The sequence below is a fragment of the Ictidomys tridecemlineatus genome, chromosome 9 (genome assembly GCF_052094955.1).
Source record: "Ictidomys tridecemlineatus isolate mIctTri1 chromosome 9, mIctTri1.hap1, whole genome shotgun sequence".
Taxonomy (NCBI): Eukaryota; Metazoa; Chordata; class Mammalia; order Rodentia; family Sciuridae; genus Ictidomys; species Ictidomys tridecemlineatus.
In genome coordinates, this window is record NC_135485.1 from 89,852,061 (window position 1) to 89,873,736 (window position 21,676).

At 34.3% G+C, this 21,676-nt stretch overlaps 1 protein-coding gene across 3 annotated transcripts in view; it reads right to left on the reverse strand.

The window, feature by feature from the left end:
- Positions 1-356: 356 nt before the first annotated feature.
- The window catches only part of Ugt8 (UDP glycosyltransferase 8), an 81,682-nt gene continuing 60,362 nt past the window's right edge, over positions 357-21,676 (reverse strand). For all 3 annotated transcript variants that reach the window (XM_021729706.3, XM_078021723.1, XM_078021722.1), the window contains exons 3-6: positions 10,786-10,928; positions 9,070-9,146; positions 5,674-5,893; positions 357-2,572 (exon numbers count right to left, since the gene is read on the reverse strand). In XM_021729706.3, coding sequence (XP_021585381.1) covers positions 2,209-2,572; positions 5,674-5,893; positions 9,070-9,146; positions 10,786-10,928 — 804 coding nt within the window. In that variant the 3' untranslated portion in view covers positions 357-2,208. The remainder of the gene's footprint in view (positions 2,573-5,673; positions 5,894-9,069; positions 9,147-10,785; positions 10,929-21,676) is intronic.

Genomic DNA, 21,676 nt, shown 5'->3' on the forward strand with positions numbered 1-21,676 from the left:
TTTCTTGAAAATTTTACTTTATTAGAGAATTTAACCTAAGTGTGGAAAATTTAAAATCACTTTCTCTATGAAAACTGTCTAACAATAAGCTTCCTAAGAAAAAATAAAAATAACAATGATCAGTAAATACCTACACTTAACATTCTTAAATCTGGAATAGAATTTTAATATCTATGTTGATGTACTTGTCAGGTAAATTCCTCTGTTTAATAAAAATACATTCCCACATTTAATACATTTTTTTCACACCCGCATACACATACAAAAATTGGGAGACCTGTCTTAGAAACATGTTTATAATGAATGCACATAATATTGTGAAATAAAATCTGAATAAAAATTTTATTCCAACAACATTTCTCTATTTTAAATCATGTTTATTGTTTAAGTTTTTATCACAGTGGAGATTAAGTTATAATCATCCAGTCAGTGCCTGTTAACTTCATCAAATTCCAAGAAAGTAAAATCAACTCATTCATACACTCTAAGCCCCGTTACCATCCCACCATTCATTGCCTATGTATTCTTTTGTCCCTTTTAACGGCAACATTATTATAAGATTGTGAAAAGGTATAATAGGCTTATATGTGTAATACCATTTCTTCAAGTATTCAGAGAGCAGTACGTTTGTCTGTATTGTACATTAGAAAACTACTTGTGACATTATTTCTAAGTACAGGAAAGTGGCTCCTGGTGGGAGTATAATGAAGTTGTATGTCATAGTGTATGACAAGGATTTATAGCATTCTAGAATTTTCATAACTCTTCTGTTAGTGAATGACATTAGGTAAATGTTGCATTTTTCAGATGTCAGTCATAGGATTCAAACTACAAATAAATAAAGCATACACTCAACAGGTGTAGTGCAAATACTAAGTAAACAGAATGACATGGAAAAAACAATAGTAAATGGTCCAGCAGGGAGGTCCTGGTTTTATGATGTCTGTGACTTGCATCCCTGTTCTACATGAATACTGTCACTATTCCATGTCAGTCACAATGACTGGAAAAAGGCTGCCAAAGTGAGGCTGAAGGACCAAGGAGGGAAAGAAGAACTTATCTTTACAAACAAGTGGCTCTATTTCTGTCACCTCTGTATACCAGCAAATTCTACAACTTCTGCAGACAAAGCAGGTACCAATAATGAGAACCGTTTAATGTTCTGTTTAAAAGAAATAACTGTTGGCACCTATGTACAATAGAGTGTGGCCCAGAAAATAAAAGGGATAAAGATGATGTTTCAAAAATTAGAACTTTGGGTTTGTAACACCTAAATATTCAAAACTTACATCACAGAAAAGCCATCAGTCACATAAACATTCAAGCAATGGCCTTATTTTAAAATGCCATAATCTCTAGTATTCTGAACAAAAGTCAGAGTTTGCTGCTTTGTCTTCATTATGCATTGAACAAAATGTTACTTGTTAAAATAAAAATAGGAAAAAATAATAAAATTCTTCCAGAGGAAAATTATTAGTAGGAGGAAAATGTGACAACTGATTTATACATTTTTTTTAATTACACATTTTCCCCCAGAAGTGTCCATAGTTGGTAAGAAAAGGAAAACAAAACAAAACAAAAATAAAATAAACAAAAAGGACAAAAAACTGAGCCATTTATCTTTTCATTTACTTCCTCTGTATTCAGTTTTGAGGGAAGTGTTCTCTGATGTAGTGTTCTGAGTTCACATGTTAATGCTATAGGAAAAGCTATGAGAGACATCTGGATCCTGACTGTCTTACTACTTCATTCATGAATGTGTTGTACCCTCAACAAATATAGCAAGCAGCCAGATAAAATTCTCTGAATTAGGACACAGAAACACACACACACACACACACACACACACACACACACACACACACACACACACCTCTTAGTACGAGAAAAGAAACCATTCTTTATCCGTGACACACACATATCAACATTTAAAACTAAAGTCTGATACAATTAATTTAAATAATTAAGGCTTCTAAAAGGTTCAGTGCCAAAACTTTCTGCATCAGTATTTGAACCAAATACATTTTCGCATTTTAGGTTTGTGCTTTGTACAGCCATCTTAATTCCACAGAAATTCATTAGTAAGATCTGATAAGGAAGTGTTAGAATTGTTTGCTGACATTTTACTTTTAGTAGCTGTTAAACTAATTTCTAGCAATAAAAATTCAATGACTGAACAGATTTGTTGTCATCACCTGGGCTGCTGGCTCATTTCACCTTCTTTTCATGTTTAATATCACCATTTCTTTTGTATTTGCCATTGAGGAGTCCATTGTGGTAATGTCCATTAACAGTGCTATGCTTATTTTTAGGCCACAGACTGGTGATTTTTCTGTAGGTAAATTTGGTCACCCAGGAGAAGAGGAAGTAAAACAAGGCAGCACCAAGCAAAAGCACAAAGGCAATATCCAGTAAAAAATACTGACAGAAAGAAATTTGATAGACAGCGGCACGTAGGTGATGGGCTCCATTGTGACGAAGAATGTAATCTATCCAATAGACAGTCCGATTGACAGGGTGACCAGGTTGATCCTTGTGAATTTCTGAAAGCTTCTGAGCTCTCCGACGGTAGCTGTGGAGTGGGTTCAAAATGCAGAATAATTACGTATATTGAAGGTTCTGTATTTATGGATCTCTCAATTTAAAAATGGGGGAAATAATAAAATTACTATCCTTCAGTGGGTACTTCATATGCTCCAGGCACTGAAAAAGTATTTTAAACACATTATCTTATGCTAACCCAATAAAATACATTTAAACTGGTGAGGCAAATGAAAACCACACAGAAAGTAACCTGAATAGAACTTGAGATTCTAGTTCAAGTTTTCCTGACTCCAAACCCTATGCTCTTTCCACGCTAGAGGCTTTTAATTACTACTAATCAATCAGTGGGTCTGAACCAGCAAGGGCAGTATTTGCTAGATTCTAAAAGTAAAGGACAGAAAAAAAAATGCAGAACTTGTTGCATCAATTTTTAAGCAATGGCTTTTTTTTTTATTTAAAGCAATACTGAATGATACTATAAGAATATTATTAAACATATAAAAAGGTTGAAAATACTACTAATTACAAAGTCACATATGACATTATATGTAGTATATGTGTGAATATATGTGAGCATGTATGTATGTTTAAAGAAAACACTCTCAAAAGAGTTAATTTTAAAAACAAGCTACAATGGTAAATATAAATATATTTTATATTAATTTAAAAATATGTAACTGCAATAAAATACATTTCATTCTAACTTAAAAATATCTGAACACAATAAAGTGCATTTTATTTTAACTTAAAAATATGTAAATAAATAGTGACAATCAATGACAAATGGCCAGAATCCCTTTGTACATGGATCCCTGATTGAAGTTGATATTGTTTTGACATAAGAAATAAAAATTCTGCCTAGAGAGATTAAGAATATATATAATAGAGGATATGGTTCAAGTTGTGCTTTACAGAGAAACAAAAATTTGTACATACATGAAGACCTGATAGGTCAAGATAAGAGTATGAACTAAATCATAAATATGATTGACCCATTGGCAAGAATATGGCCAAAGTCATTTGGAAAAGGCATCTAGTACTAGGGATGTTCAGTTGAGTTAGACTTGCTTAACAGTAATAAGAATGACAAAATATGTGGCTTAATATGAAAAAAATTCAAAAATGTATTCCAATAAGAATATGAAGATTGCAAAATTAAAACAAACAAATAAAAAAAGCAAATACTGTGATTAAAATGGTAATTCAAGCCAGCATTGAACTATTCCAAGGAATATCTTCGATAAGGCCCTTTGAGAAAAAGGAATTACCTTGTAATTACAGCTCATTACTTTACAAAGTATGTCTTCCGTTAAAAGATGGCCACAGATTAAAGATGCAATTTTAATAGTGATTAACTCCCACCTTTCTTTATAATTTGCCTTAAAATAATAAAATCAACAGATTCGAAACAAACAAACAAAAATCTCAAAACAAGAGAAGCAATGAGTTCATTAAATAAACCCTAAAGACTAGATAGGGAAGAAGTAAAATATATAATGTCATTTAAATATGATATGCTATAATATCACTTAATTATAAGTAAAAGAAATAAGAAATACTTCTTCAGCAATATTGGTTACTTGGTTTAAAGTAGAATATCTTGGATATGATATTGGTGAAGACCTCTCAATAATTATTGCACATTAAATGTGGTACATGGTCATGTATTTGAAAACAAGAAAGATAATGAATTCAGTTTATATAATGACTTTTAGCAAAGGAAAATACTTTATAAATTATTGTTATTTTATTATTGTTATTATTGTTACTGTATACAGTAAGATATGTTCAAAATATTTCAGTTAAATATTTAAAAACTTCAAGTTATATGCAATTAACTCATTATTTATTAATATGCATACTTTTCTTAGAATGATATAAATGTATTCCCTATACAAAATTTAAAATTCTAAAATTGAGCTTCTATGCATACTTTGATATTTTGTAACTATTGTTTAATTTTAATGTGACCTGAGATTAAAGCCAGCTTTCTCTGTGATTCATCCTGGCTAATACCTCACAGAACACAGCAGGACTGAGTTGGGGTTATAGCTTAGTGGTAGAGCCACATGAAACTCTTTAACAAAACAAAACAAAACAACCCACTGGACTATTCTAAATTACTGAACTTTTTACTCTTCTCTTCATAATCTAGTATCAGTAATAATTGCCCCATTCAAAACACTCTTAACTTTTGAGCTTCATTTAAAAATTTACATAGAATATAGACACATTTTTTTCCATAAGAACATTATGTTTTGAAATTCATTAGACCATAAGAAGAAAAGTGAAGGTTATAGAAGATGAATATACTCTGGATCATAAAACATATTGCTCAAGTGCCAGAGCAGTGATTAAGACACTGGGTATTTTAAGGGGTCAGAAACTAAGGGACACCTCTGAGCCCACATGAAGGCTGCATAATGAATTTCAGTCAAATCCAGAATTTTCTATGCAAGCTGCATCACTTTATATGAAATTTCTTATAGTTGGTATTCGTTAGAATATGGCAAGGTTTCTCATCTCAAAGTTAAGCCCTGGTTATGAACAGAAAAAGTTACACTATTCCAGTCTAATGTTATTTGAAATACCTGATAAATTAAACATCATTACAATGGGGAAAACTGCTCCTTTGTTTTCAAACTACACTGGCCATTCTCCACCCTCTGAGACCCATTTGCAAAACTCAGGGCACAATGAAAATTTAAAAAAGAAAAAAAAATTGTGATTCATCATTTACAAAGTAAATAAACCTGAGCATTTCAACAATATCTCGTACTACAGAAAGCCAGCAGCAGTAGGTGGGTGTTGTAGTTACAAAAAGCTCTGGCCTCAGAATCCAACAGTCCTGGCTTCAAATTTCTACTCTAATAGTTGTGTGACTGGGCAAATGATTGAAGTTCTCTGAGTTTCAAGTGCCTCATTTCTACCATGTAGATGATGAAAACTTATGATATATTTAGGATTATATACTTTACACTGAAATAAAAGACACAACATTTGACACACTGTAGGGCCCCAGTGATTGTTCCCATTGTAGTCTCTCTGACAATGTATTATGGTGTGTGTGTGTGTGTGTGTGTGTGTGTGTGTATGAGGAATCTACTTTAATATTAATTGAAACCTTACCTGGGGTTATTGATAACTTTCACCAATGCTTCATAAAGCTCTCCTTCAGTAACTGTCTTCCACTCTAGCAATATTCCCATGCCTTTTGCCTGTACCCGGGTCATAGTGTCATAATGGTCTCCAAAAAGTGGGATGCCCACTACAGGCACACCATGATACATAGTTTCAAAAATACTGTTCAAACCACCATGGCTCAGGAAGGCTTTAATATTTGAATGCCCTAAAGAATTAAAAAAAAAAAACTTACATTATCTCTCTAGATGTTTCCAGAAATTTCTTAAATAGCAATACTACAGTAAATATACATTTAAGATACAAGATTTTCAAAGGCATAATTTAACTGATTCCTGTCTCTAGCAATGAAAACGTTTGCTCTTAACAAAATTACCTGGTTTGTATACATCAATCAAAAGCCATTTTTAGGTAACTGAAATGTATATCTTTAAGCATTAAAATACATTACAACTTTCAAACACTGACAACAGGTGCCCAGCAACACAAATTTCAATGGCCAAGAAAGAATAGGAAGCCAATGAAAGCAGAAATGCCAAATGATATCAAGGTAGACCACGTTCTACTAAAAATAGGGATTTCCTTTCTGGCTACTCAAGCATTTATCTATATTAAAGTCAAACACACTTGTTTAAAAAAAAATGTAAGGCTGGATTCCAGAAGTCAATTAACTATTTAGTGCTTATCCATGAAAGAACACTGTACAATAATCACCATTTACAACACTCAAGTTCTCCCAGAATCCATGTTTTATACTACTTGTTTATATACCTAAAATGTGAAATTGAACCAAGCAGAGGAGGATATTTGTACAAAATCAGTACTAAGAGATGCAACATCATGTAACATCTAGTTGTCTTGAGAATAAAAGAGATGACTTCTCAAAACTTTAATGAGATACTTCAAAATCTAGATTTGTCCTCATGTAGGAAATAGCCTACGTGTCATAAAAGGGACCAGAAACTTTCAAAAGAAGTTTTTAAAAAATAAACTCCACACTTAGGAAACCTGTTGTTGGCAAAAAAAGGATTGCAGCATGCAGAAATATATTTTAGATATACACACAGCATTCAAAGTAGACTGTGTGTGTGCATCTCAGCCTTAATGGGCTCCCAGAACATTCCTGCCCAAAGTCAAACAGAGTTTGGTCAGGCAGTGTCTCTATCCCTTACTTGCAAAAATGGCTTCTCATACTGTTAGGCTCAACTAAAGAACCCACAGAAATCCACAAAAGTGGTTTTCAAACTTTCTTTTTAGCAGCAGAACCCTATCTCTGAACAAAACCATACCACCAAACACAGCAGTAAAAAATAAAGCAGAGCTGGTGGGCAGAAAGGAGGGGGATATTAAGAGGTAACAGGAGGGGAAAGATACTGATTTGGTTCCTACTTCTCACTCTGGAAGAATCTTCTGATCATAGTTGGAAACCATCAAAGAACATACAAGGATCATGCCTAGAGTGAAAAAGGGCATTTATCTTAGAGAAGTCAGGGAGATGACTGGAAGACCAGAGAAGACATGGACGCTGGAAGGCCTGCGGGCCTGGACCATTGAATAGTTACACCTTGCTGTAGGTCACACGTGAAAGAAGTTTAGATGTTGCTGGATAATAGTGTCACACTTGCTTTGAGACAGCTGATTGTCAAGTTATTTAACTTTCTGGCTTTCTGTGGAATTTGAGGTCACAGTAGTAAACACAAAAGTAAAAAAGAAAAAAAAATGCAACTATTTCTTACAAGAAAAAAATGTCTTATGTTTGTGTCTCAATTTTATCATTTACAGGATATTTTAATGAAGTAGATAAAAAGAACTATATGTATAAAACTCTTTACTTTTAATAGTTACAAATTCATATTGCTGGTTTTTAAGAGGATCACTGTGTAGCTTTTAGAAACTTTGTATTAAAAGCTTATTTTTAAGAGTATAATTTAAAATTAAAGCCACTTTTATATAATATTAGGTGTTACCATTCTTGAGTAAATGGTGGCTAATATTGTGAACACTAATAACTTTTTCTTTATGATTTCCTTTATATATATTAAGCCTTAATATAATATTATATTTTCCTAGAAACTTAATAACACTTTTACTATCTATGCTTATTAAACATAGAATTAAATTATTGATTCAAATATACCTCAAAGATATGAATAAAATTATTATATTTTAATTTTGAGTTGAGGATCAGAAGCCCAAGAAATAACTAAAACAAAAAAAAAGTGTTTTTTTTTTTTTACCTTATATATAGAAAACAATTTAATGTTTTTTTATTAAGCCAAAATATAAACAGTAGGTCAATGACAAAGTTGTGCATCTGCTTCTTGTGAGACCATCTTTATATGTAACTCTATTTGATTGAAATAAAATCTAAAGCAAACATAAAATTAAAAATCATATTTACATTAGGAAGTGATAAAATCTTTTGGACAGAAAAGATACACAAACATAGGTTTACACATGAACACACAATCACATAGTTTATATAACTCAAAAACACTATATTGGGGTTAGGGATGTGGCTCAAGCGGTAGCGCTCTCGCCTGGTATGCATGTGGCCCAGGTTCGATCCTCAGCACCACATACAAAGATGTTGTGTCCACTGAAAACTAAAAAATAAAATATTTTTTTTTAAAAAAGTGTTTTACAATGAATCCCACTTTCATGTATAACTATGTCCATTATAAATAAATAAATAAATGGAAAGGAAACTAGTAGAATAGAGGAAGGGGATCTGGGGAGGGAAGAGAGGAGGGAAAGGGTGAGTAGTGGGGAAATAAATTAAGCAAATTGTGTTGTATGCATGTACAAATATGTCACAATTAATCTCCACTATTATGTACAACTATAATGCACCAATAAAAACATTTAAAAATAAAGTGTTTCAAAAATGCCTACTGATTTAAGAAGAAATTCAGACTGATGACCCAATACTGAAATTAAAACAAATCTATCTCTCTAGCTTTCTGCTTCTTTTTGGTTTCACACAAATGAATAATTTCTAATTTCTCTGGATTATCAGAGACATCTATAATAAAACTGTAACACCAGTTTGTATTATTTTCATTAGTTTAATTTTACTACTTTTATCTGGCTATCCAAATCAGGTATAGCTTTATTCACTGGTAATTTATGTAGCTTATTAAGTATATTTTCCAGATAATTAAAATTGATGACTGGTCTAAAATTTTAAATTAATGACCATAGTGATTACATTTCACATATCATTTTCCAAAAAGGTTTGAAATGTTGGTCTGAAATTTAAGAATTGAGAGACTAGATAAAAACATAATGACTTCATCATAAACTATACGTGTATTTTACAAGTTGCTTAAGCATAAAAAATTAAACTCTTAACATCCAAGTAAGTACCCACATGTCACTCACCAAGCAGGTCATTTTGCGGTAACCACTCTATTAGTTTTGTGTTGTTTCCTAGATTCTTTGGTTTGGTTCCAGAAAACCTGAAATGTATACCAGACAATGAATCTCTCAAAAATCAAACCTTACTCATGGTACAGTGTCTCTGGTTACACTTTAAAGTAAATGTTTTATGATTATTTGTTGATATTTTTATGAATGAAATCATCCATCAGCATCAACAAAAATCGATTAAGTTTCTTTTTAACATCTTTCACTGATTGGAGGACAGGTAAGAAAATAATTTGCTTTCTATAAAGATCTATTTTCCACTGGCTTTTCTCACCTCTGTACAGAGATGGGGGAAAACCAACCAAATGATCCTTTACTAGAAGTCATTCCACACTAGTTAGTACTCAGAAGCTGAAAATAGGAAGAGTCACCAGGGGCAGTCATCAGCCCTGATCCTGGACACCCTGAGCCCAAGGGGAAAGGGGCAGGAACTGGAAGAAAGAAGAGCCCCAGGGAAAGGAGGTCTGGAGACCAAAGGATATTAGTAGGCTGTTCCTAATCTGATTTTTAAAAGATAAATCACAAAGAAAACCAGAAAAAAGACAAGAAAAGAACAGGTATCCTAAATAAAGAGGCAGCAAGTTTTCTGAGTGAAAACGAATAGAATAAACAATGGTACTGGAATCTGAAAGGAAAAGTTCTGAATAGTTAGAATACAACATGTGTCCATCTCATTGCTCAGCCAGGAGAAGCTGGAAGTCATTCCTACATAGTAATTATCAATCAAAGGGGAAACCTACATGACTTCAGACACTTTCTTTTAATTATGGTAGAAACCCTGGGATTGACCATGTTCATTACTATATCTCTACAACCCCACAGCAGTGGCACATCCTAAATAAATTTGTGCTAAATAAAGTATTCAGGTCTGATTTTAGGTTGGGAATTCCAGAGATACATACCAGTTATCAGGGCCTGCACAAGAAGCTGGAGTTGATGTAGGGGGTTATCTTTTTTTTTTTTTTTTTTTTTTTTTTTGTACTGAGGATTGAACCCAAGGACACTTAAACACTGAACCATATCCCTAGTCCATTTAAAAATTTTTATTTAGAGACAGGATCTCACTAAGTTGCTGAGGCTGGCTTTTGGTTTGTGATCCTCCTGCCTCAGCCTCCCAATCTGCTGCATTACAGGCGTGTGCCACATCTGATGGTTTGCAGTTCTATCTTAACCAGTGTTAACTAGTAAGTTCCTGAGTTTTTAGAGGTCTGGTCTCTTGGATTAAGAAATCAAAAGCATCTATAAAGTGGGAGCCCAAAGGAGTCCAAAAGTCCTTGAAATATTTTATCTATTTATTTAATCATCTTTTTCTGCCTCATTTCAAAACTGATTTGAAGGAGTACATACAAGCATATATGACTAAATTTTAAAATATCATAGAAGAATAAACAAGGGTAGAAATCTAAGGGAGACATACAAATTAATCTAACCCTCCATAAATCATTCCAAATCATATAGGGTAAAAACATTATAGACCAGAGGTCTCTTTGTCTATAATAGTCTTATAAAATAATTATTAAATTTAAATAACCAAGAAACAAAATGAAAACTCAGGAGCTTTCTACTAATCTTGCCAGTGAGTCAAATGTGATGTGTTTTATGGGAACTGCAGGACAAATAAGTGGGTACTGAAAATCAACAGCAAAGAAAGAACATGAATCATTACCTTACCTCCAAATCACTTTTTGAGGCAATCTTCCCAGAGCTCCTGCCAGTTTGTTAGCAATATCTTCTGACAAATACTTGACACCAGCTCCAAAAGACACCAGGACAAAGCCATGTTCATTAGCACCATTTACCCACCTTTGGAGATCCTGTAAATCAAAACAGGACAGTTAATTTTATGAAGACCAATATCATTCTCAGTCAGGGTCATCAATACCTCAGTTTAGAAAAGTGGAAGGTAAAATATATCTTGGAGAAAAGACAGCCTTTTTAACAAATGGTGCTAGGAAAACTCAATAGACATACATAGAAAAATGAATTTATATCCCTCTCTTTCACCCTGCACAAATTGAAATGGATCAAAGACTTAGGAAATAGAAAAGAAATTGCACAACTAGTAGAAGATAACATAAGGTCAACACTGCATCATATAGGTACTGGTACTGACTTCCTTAACAAGACCCCTAAAGTGTAAGAAATAAAACCAATGATCAATAATGGGATGCCATCAAACTAAAAAGCTTCTGCATAACAAAGGAAGTAATTAAGAGCATAAAGAGAGAGCCTACAGAATGGGAAAAAAATCTTAGCTAATTACTCCTCCAATAGGGGATTAATATCCAGAATACATAAAGAACTCAAAACATCTAACACCAAAATAAATAAATAAATAAATAAATAAATAAATAAATAACAGAACCAATAACTGGGCAAAAAAAAAGCTAAACAGAAACCCTTCAAAAAAAAAAATAAAACACAAATGGTCAACAATTATGTGAAAAAAATATTCAACCTCTCTAGCAATCAGGGAAATGCAAATCAAAATACCCTAAGATTTCATCTCATTCCTGTCAGATGGCAATCAAGAAAAGGAACAATGGAAATACTAGTCAGTTTGTGGGGGAGAAAAGGAACACTCATACATTTTTGTTGGGACTGAAGACTAGTACAACCACTCTGAAAGGCGGTATGGAGATTCCTCACAAAACTAGGAATGGGGGCTGGGACTGGGGCTCAGTGGTAGAGAGCTTGCCTAGCATGTGTGAGGCACTAACTTCTATTCTCAGCACCCACATGGAAATAAATTCATAAAATAAAGGTCCATGAACAACTAAAAGTACATGTAAAATATATTAAAAAAATAACTAGGAATGGCACCACCATTATGACCCAGCTATCTCACTCCGTGGCATATATCCAAAAGACTTAAAATCAGCATTCTATAGGGACACAGCCACATTAATATTTGTAGCAGCACAGTTCACAATAGCTAAATTATGGAATCAACCTAGATACCTGTCAATAGATGAATGGATTGAGAAACTGTGACACACACACACACACACACACACACACACACACACACACACACACACAGACAAGGGAGTTTTACTCAGCCATAAGAAAGAATGAAATTATGGCATTTGCCAGTAAATAGATGGAAATGAAGAATGGATTTTATGCTAAGTGAAATTAGTCAAATTGAGAAATTAGAATGTTTTCTTTTACATGCAGCAGTTAGAGTGAAATAAGGAAAGGGGGAGGGAAAAATAAAGATTACATAAAGAACCAATCAAATACAAATTAATAGATGAGCAAAAGGAAGTCTAGTAGAGTAGAGGAAGGAGAATGGGAAGGGGAGGGAAGACAGGAGGGAAACAGGGGAGGGAAAGCAGGGGAATCATGAACTGAAATCAATTTCAATGCATGTGTGAATTGTCGGGATGCACCCAACTATTATGGATAAATTTCTAATAATAAAAAAAAAAACTGAAGGTAATTTTCTGAAACAATTAAAAAGTAAAGAAGAGCATATGTTATTTTCCTCTGAGTAACTTCCTTCGATTAAAATATTTCATCTGACAACACTAACTGAAATAAGGCCTACTTTTTTTTAGGGGGTGGGGGGTAAGGATCAGTAAATAATAACAGCTGGAAGTGGTGGCATATGCCCCTAATCACAATGACTTGGGAGGATCACAGTTTCAAGTGAGCCTCAGTAATTTATTGAAACTCTGTCTCAAAATAAAAAGTAAAAAGGGAATGTGGGCTGGGGTTGTGGCTCAGTGGTAAAGTGCTTGTCTAGCATGCATGAGGCACCGCGTTCCATCCCCCGCACCAAATTAAAAAAAAAAAAAAACACTAAATAAACAAATTAAAGGTATTGTGTCCATCTACAACTAAAAATATTTTTTTTAAAAAAATGGATTGGGAATGTGACTTAGTGGTTAAAGGGCCCTTGAGTTCAATCCCAGTACCAAAAAACAAAACAAACAAATAAAACAACCTTCCAAACAACAACAAAAATCAGTAGCTAATGACTTAAGATCTCAGAAAATTGAAACTGATATTTGATACATAGTCAGAGACAAATTTTATATGAGGTTATAAAAAAAGACTTGGATTGAACATGACAAATCAATCATATTGGCAAAAAAATTAATGCAGCTTTGACATATGCTTTATTTATATTGAAAAAGAAAGCATTTTATTTTATGGGATACCGCTTGCTATATTTCATTCCAGAGGCACCAGCTTATTTTTAAAGACAAGTCATCCTTTTGAATAAATTTTGCCTAAGACATCAAGTTTCAGTTCCCCGTATAAAAACCAACAGTGCTACAGCACTTTGAAGAATACACAATTCCTCTATAAAGACAACACATCTGCTGTCCACTGATACCACGTAGGCCACACATAGTCAGGAAAACAGAGGCCTGACCCATCTGTGCTCATGTGTGCAGTGAGCTGTCAGTTATCTCTCATGCAGCCTATAGTTGTCCTGCTCTGGGTCACGAGTCATTGCACTGGCCCTGTCACTCAGAGTTTACATCTCATATCATTTTCCAGCATAGCTAAACATGTAGCTGAGGAGTACTACTCAATAAGGAGTATTATCGCAAAGTAAAATGGAAAGTTAGGCCTAAGTTTTCTTTTTTTTTTTTTTTTTCCCTTTTCCTCTGATCACTTAATGGTATTTGCTTTACCTGGCTCTACTACACCCATTCTAAGTAGGAGAAGGGCGGGACCACCTTCTAAGCTCCAGTGGATTAGAGAATACTGTCACTACTGGACTGAAAGTGAAGATGGAAAGGAGGAATAATATCCTAGCTACTGAGAAAGTAAAACAGACTACACTTATTTGGTAGGAAACTCTACTCATTTATAAATACATAAAAGAAATAGAGGCTTATCAACTTTAGATTAGAGATATTAACTGCTGCCTCTACCAAACATATCACATGTACTGAGAATTTAATGGTGTTATCTGTGGATTCAAAGTATAGTCCTAAGCCAGATGTACTTAAAACACATATAAATGCTTCATGAAAGAACGATTTGAACACAAATAGTCCTTTATTCCCATGGTTTGTCTTCAAATAATTTATCACCTATGATCTAGTTGTCTAAAGAAGAAACTTTTAGGGTCAATGTTATTTACAAAAAGTTTACATTCAAATTTAGTAAGGCTTATGATAATGCTATTTAAATTTTGCTTTACAAAGACTTAAAAAGTCTCTTGAGTTTCAACAAATTCCCCATAAAAGACTTCTTCATTTTTTTTGCTCTTTGTTTTGCATGATATAAGACAAAATCCAAGTGCTTATGTTTCCTCTCATAATCATTAGCCATTACATGAAAATATCTAAGTATTTGGCTTTCATTGCTATGTAAAGGAACAGAAAAAAAATGTATTCATCATGGTTTTCTTCAGAAACATACTCAGTATTTTTAGAAGATGCTAACCTACTTATTTCCTGGGCTGGAGGGAGAAGAGATGAAGGGAAAGGGCAGAATAGGGACTAGGAGTTAGTCCTACTCCTAGTTAGTCTGGCTTACACCTGTCTACTCCTGGACACACACCCCTTTCCCCCCATAATCTCATTTCCAAGCTAAACACATAAAATCTTAACGTGACAAATGTTTTATGGGAACATTGAAGGGGGTGAGTTTTGGATGTGACTGACAAGGGTGACATTAGGAGGCATTAACAGCTGAGGCTGAGGGGGTCTTAAATTTCCAGAACTCATGGCAAAGGCTTTGGAATTGAAACTTCATGAAAAGTATGTCCTTATCTCTGATGAGCTGGGAAACCCTAGGTGCCTTTTCTACTATGTATATGTATACAGGATTTTCTGAACTTCAAGACCCCATCAAAATATGTGCCAAAATGTATTCAATATAAACAAAATAATCTCAGAAATTTAACACTGTTAAATAATAAAGCACTTTAGAATCCTCCTGTCCCCACCCCACAGAAAGTGTCATATTACAAAAACTGGACTAAATCTTCATCCATTTACGATATCAACGAATCTGTAAATACTCAAGAAGAAATCTGAAATATAAAAAAGTACATGAAAAAAATGAACACTTTATTAAAAGAAGGAAACTGGAATAAATGGGAGGTCACATTCCTGAATAGGAAGTATTAATATTGCGAAGATGCTAATATTTTATAAAATTTTTGTAAAATTAAGTTTAATACAGTCTCAGCATACACTCCACAATGATGAGTAAAAAAATTCATTTAGAAAAGATAACATACAAGAAAGGCCAAGAAATTTTTTGAATGGCCTCTGGGTTTGCCGTCTAATTTAGCATGTCCCATGATTATTACCTTTTAAATGGCCAATATATTTTTTTTAGTGATTATTTTTTAATACTGGGGATTGAAGCCAGGGGCACTCTACCACTAAGCTACACTTGCACCCAGCCCTTTTTATTTTTTGTTTCCAGATAGAGTCTCACCAAATTGCTGAAGTTAGCCTTGAATTTGAGATCTTCCTGCCTCCACTTCCAGAGTCCCTAGGCAGGTGTGCACCATCATTCTCAGCTCTTTCAGTAATGTAACTGTTTCATTTCTTTAGTGTTTTAACCTTTCATGCATCTTGAATTTATTTTAAAGAAAACAAATGAGGCTGAGATCCATCTGTTTTCAGCCACTGTTAGCCAGTCCTCTCAGCACCGTTTTGGAATATCTCATCCTATCCTCAGCAATGGGAAATGCCACCTTCTCATTGATTTCTGAGCTCTCTTCTGTTCCACTGATTTATACATCCCTATATTAAATGGTCCAAGTTTTATCTGCTGTTATTTTATAATACATTTTAATATTTGCAGTGTTAGATTTCTCTAGCAGGTATTTATTCTTGCATTTAATACTTCTTTTTAAGGACTCTAACTGAACAACTGCCACTTATTAGCAGTATTACTTCCTATGTATATTATGGACATTTTTGTATATACATACCCAGCAAACATTTCATTCAAGAGATAAACTTTGAAATTGCATCCAGTTCTTAAATTTAGCTGTTAGCACTGAATACATATTGCTCCACTAGATGGCATAGCAGGCACAGAGCAGGGAGGCCTGGGCTTCAACCATCACCAGTCCAAACTCAAAGCACATATCTATGGGTTCAGGGTAAGGATTCTTTCAAAATGTAAGTGAAAGCCAAGTGATCAAAGTAATGGGTCAAACTCTGAGCAATAAATCATCAACATTCAAAAGTATTCTCCTCACTTTGAGACTGAATAATCCCATTCCTATGCTACTTATCACTTCAGATAGCCACCTATACTTTCCTATAGAGTTGTCTCTCTCTCTCTCTCTCTCTCTCTCTCTCTCTCTCTCTCTCTCACACACACACACACACACACACACACACACACACACCTATATACATACATACATACATAACAACCTCACAATATGAATGACACTTCACAATAAAAATACTCATTTTATCTCCTTGTAGGATTAAATGACTTAAGTTCTTTGAAGGAAAAGGTACAACAATAAGGAAACATGGATAATATATATTATATATATCATAATCAGATACATATATAAAGTATTTGCCTTTTTTTAATGATCATGACCCATATAGAAAATTATTTGTTCTCTAGTGTTGCCAGATTTCTTTTCATAAAATAATTATATGCCCAATATTTTGACTGGGTTACACACAGGATGAATAAAAACAATAAGAAATACACTATGCTCCCATTGCCCACTACCGTACACATAGCACCATGAAGTACGACAAGGAACTTTACATGAAGAAAGCAAATACTCCAAAAGGGTAATACTTTCAGGTAAATCTTTGACATGAGGAATGTAAAGAAAGGGAAGATCGGAAAACACAATAAAAGACGGAGTATAAAGTTAGTTCTTGAGAGTTTTACAGAAGACCATCATTGGGTGACTCTTTTCTTTTATATACCCCGCCTCTATCCAAACACAGAGACCTCCTAGTAATTATGGCTAATGTAAAACACATCCCAATGCCAAAAATGTAAAAACCGCCTTTTTAAAAAAGTACTAGAGAATCAATAACGTAATAACTAAAAGTTGGATGGCGAAGGCCCCCACCTCTGTCCTCACTAGACTTAATTCTGAGGACACGAGAATTTTCTAGACGTCACATCTTCAACAGGTCTGAGGCCTGTGGGCAGGCTGGGCATCAGTAGTTAGTCCCAGATATGTCCTGAGGGCACCCTGTGACCCAAGTCTACTCCTTTCTCTCCCCCCAGAATGGGAACATTGAGAGGGGGCCAGGCAGACAAGAAATCAAAAACACTGCATCCTTTGTCAGCCCCACCATTCTGAGGGAAAGAATGCCTGGACTGTGACAGAATCCTACACAGAGGCAGTGATGGCAGAGAAGGGGGCAGGGTGCTGGGGCTGCTTTCCTTGTTCTTAACATCGATGGGCCTCTTTTCCCACTTTAAGTTGTCTGATAAAAAATGTTCTTCTTAGGTTAGGTGAAAAAATATTTTCATTCTGCAAAATCCAGTAGTTGAAATAACAACATTTTGACATAAAATATTTTTAAAACATCTTGGGATATCAAACGTGATCTTTGACTACTACAAAGATAGTTAAGACTTATTAGACAAACAAACAAAAAAAATCCTACAGAGAATGTAAAAGTTGCCAATCAAAAGGATCATTATTTTCACCAAAATTTGTTTGACAAGAGAGTTTCCCCAAACCCCAAATCTACAATTTGTTGTAATCACAATGAAGATGGCCTAATCTCTGAGGCCCAGCTTCCTCATCTCTATAAATGTTGATAATACATCACAGGACACTGTGAGATTAAATGAGATCAAATACGTAAAAGTTTTTTTTTTTCCAACTAAAAATTAGCCTATTCTTTTCCCTTGCCAGGATATGTGATAACAATATCTGATAAATAATAAATGGGCTAAAATGCTATGCACATTGAGAAAAGGAAAAAAGAAAAAGAAAAGTCATATTACACCAAGATATTTTATCTGTTATTCTTTCTTTGCCATATTTTAAATTCTTCAGAAGAAAGCTGCTTGCAATACAGAAACAAAAAGTAGTAAATACAATGTTTTTATATGTAACATCAAGTCTAGTTGTCAGATTTTCAGAAAATTATTTATAAGATTATCCAAAGGGTTAAACTACAGCTAATCCAAGAAAGAGATAGAGACAACGTCAAGGTGATTTCTATTGAGATTCTGCAGTATCTTTTTTTCTTTATCATAGGCTTTTACCTCCTGCCAGTACAGTTACAATTAGAAGAAGTAAGCAAAATTTGAAACCTGCACTTGACTTTGAAGAGAATGAAATTTTCAAGGTTCTTAAGACCTTCAAGAGACTGTGTACAAGCAGTCAGGATGACCCAAAGACATGGGTAGGCAAGGTATTGAGGTACTATGAAAAGTACCCGTGGGATATTAAAAAAAAAAGACAGAAACATTAAATAGAGAAACTTTCATTGGAAAAGAAAAAAATTCTATTTGAAAATGACATGTAAACCTTGGAGAGTATGGGGGGGGATTTGCACGTTTACTTAAAATAAGAATAAGGGAGGCAGGGGAGAGATAAAGATGAAGAAAGAGGAGATCCACATTTCTACAAAGATCCTGGAACATTCTGTATTTAATATACCATCAGGCTAACTGTCAAAGTTCTATCAAATGATCATTTATCAAACAGTGCGCCAGAAAGGTCGGTGGGTTTCTAATTTCATTCATTAATTTAACACTGAACATCTGCTGTGCACAATACTGGATACTCTCCCAAGTACATGGAGCAAAACAAATAATAAATGACTAAAACTTCCTGTCTTTGAAGAGTTCACATCCTTTTTTAGGGGAGGAGGCATTGGGAATTTAACCCAGGGTTGCTTTACTGAATTATCATACCTGGTCCTTTTTATTTTTTCTTTCAAGACAGGTTCTCACTAAGTTGCTGAGGCTGGTCTCAAACTTATGATCCTCCTATTTCAGCCTCCTGAGTTGCTGGGATTACAGGTGTGTACCACCATGCCCAGCAAAGTTCACGTTCTTAGCAATGTGGCCATTCCTATATTTCCACCTGGAGTACACTGGGTTCTGGCATTTTATTCTTCATTCCCGAGATACAACCTGCCTGGACGTGCCTAACACTTCCTCTTCACATCACAGCTCTTTACCAGAGGCCCTTGGTTCTCCCTGTAGACCTACTCTCTCACAGGATTTTGAACTTACTATCTTGCTGTAGTAATGTTAGCATATAGATATAACGTACAAGACCCACCCACCCCAGCTTATGAGACTCGGTACTTATTTCTTTTAGTAAAACAAGAAAGCTAATAGTAATTTGAATCCTTAAACAAAATAAAAACAATAAGTCTATTGCTATAATTTTCTATTCAGTGAATTGGATTAATAAGACTATCTTTCCCTTAGAATTTAAGAGCAATTATTGGTCCACTTAAAACAAGTTTCCTTTTAAAATGCAAGTTTAGCTAATAAATTACGTGACCTGACTATAAGAAGAGAGGCCAGTCTTTCTGCCTTCCTTCTTTTCTTCTAGAAAAAAAAAAAAAAAAAAACCTGACACATTTTCCCTAATCATCATAATGTAAAGTCACAAGGACATAAAGATTGATGAAGAATATTTGCATAGCTTCAAATTTTGAATAATTAGCAAAGTAAAATTAGTAACTCGACAGAGAGTAAGCCTAGTGTCATAACACCTTAGTCAAAATGGACATTCTCTATATTGAATCAAGTCAAGACCATCGACCCCATGATCAGATGCATGCCTTCTGCAGTATTCCTGCCAAGAACACATAACCTGAATCCAGTCATGAGGAATGGAAGATAAGTCCAAATGGAAGGACATTCTATCAAATAATAGTCCATACTCTGGAATCCGAAGTGTCAAAGTCATGAGAATCAAAAAAAGCAACAAATAAACACTTATGAAGAAAGGGCTGAAAGACACACACCTGGTTCTGAACTGAAGTCTTTCCTTATAAAGGACATTATTTAAAAATGGCAAAATTCCAATGAGGTGTGAGAGTTAGGTGGTAGGAATGTACCATTGTTAATTTCCTTATTTTGATATCCCATATTGTGGTTATGTACAAGAACATTCTTGTGTGTACAAAACGCATACTAATGTGTTTGAGGGGCATAAGATCTCATATAGGAAAATTACTTTCAGATGATTCAGGTAAAAAAAATAATAATAACTATATGGGCACGGTAGTTCACATCTATAATCACAACAACTCAACTGAGGAGCTAAGGTGGGAGAATTTCAAGTTCAAGGCCAGCCTCCACAATTTATTGAGACCCTCAGCAACAGGATGAAATCCTGTCACAAAATAAAAGAACTGGAGGTGTAGTTTAAAAGCACCCCAGGGTTCAATCCCCAGCACCAAAAATCAAAACAAACAAACAAAAAATACTTTAGATTATACTTGCAAATTTTCTGTATATTTCATATTGCTTAATAATATATTTTGCAGATTGCTATATTGTGTAGCTTACAAAGATCTGTGTGTCTTATAAAGAGAAAATAAAAGAAATACAGCTTTTTATATTTTTGTAGATAGATATAATAACCTTATCTTATTTATTTTTTTATGTGGTGCTGAGGATTAAACCTAGTGTCTCACACATGCTAGGCAAGTGCTCAATCCCAGCTCAAAAATACAGCTTCTAATGACAATTCCATGCATTATCATTGGTTTAAAAACCAAATGCTCAGGATTTGGGACAAAAAATAAAATTTTACTTCACTGCAGAAAATATTTCTAGGTAAACTATTTTTATTTATTTTTAGATTTAAACTTCATCTACACGTCAGTATCTGAGTAACACATTTAACTGCACTTTTTTTTTAACAGTCTAGATACAGGAAACTGATAAGTAGTCTTTGGTAAAAGCAATGTAGGATACATATATTACTAATCATTCCTGAAAATTACAAAAGCCATAGCAAAAGACACAAGAATTACATTGTATAGCAGACTATTTTCCCAAAAAATAGCTAAGGCATATTTCCAGTCCCTCATGTGCTTTTAGAACCTCTGCATCAGGAGGGGTTGCTACATCCATACCTGGGCAAGCTGGTGACTTCTCTGATCAACAGAGAACAGCAGGAGTAACAAAGGATACAGCTGCCACCTGTTTCTGTTGCTCTTGGAACATCCACCCTCAGGAGCCAACTACCATGCTGCCAGCAAATCTAAGCCACATGGAAAGGCAAAGAGTAGGTGTAAATCCCTGGCCAACGTCTCAGCCAACAGCTAGTGTCAACCACCAACCACATGACTCAAGGAGCCTGATGATGATCCCACCCTACAGTTGTTGAGCCCCAGATCATGTGGAATTCAAAAAAAATCTTTCCTCTGTTCCCTTTTGGAATTTCTCACCTATGGGCATGATAAATGGTTGATTAAACATCATTTGGGTTTTTACAGCTCTAGGGACTGAGAGTCTCAATGTATCTTCATTTGGATCCTTTCTCAAGAGTCACAAATGTATTTTAAAAGCAGGGCTAAAAGCAACCATTCTTGCTTACAAGAGATAAGGGAGCATAGAAAGTAACTAACAGTAGCTGGACATATTACTTTGT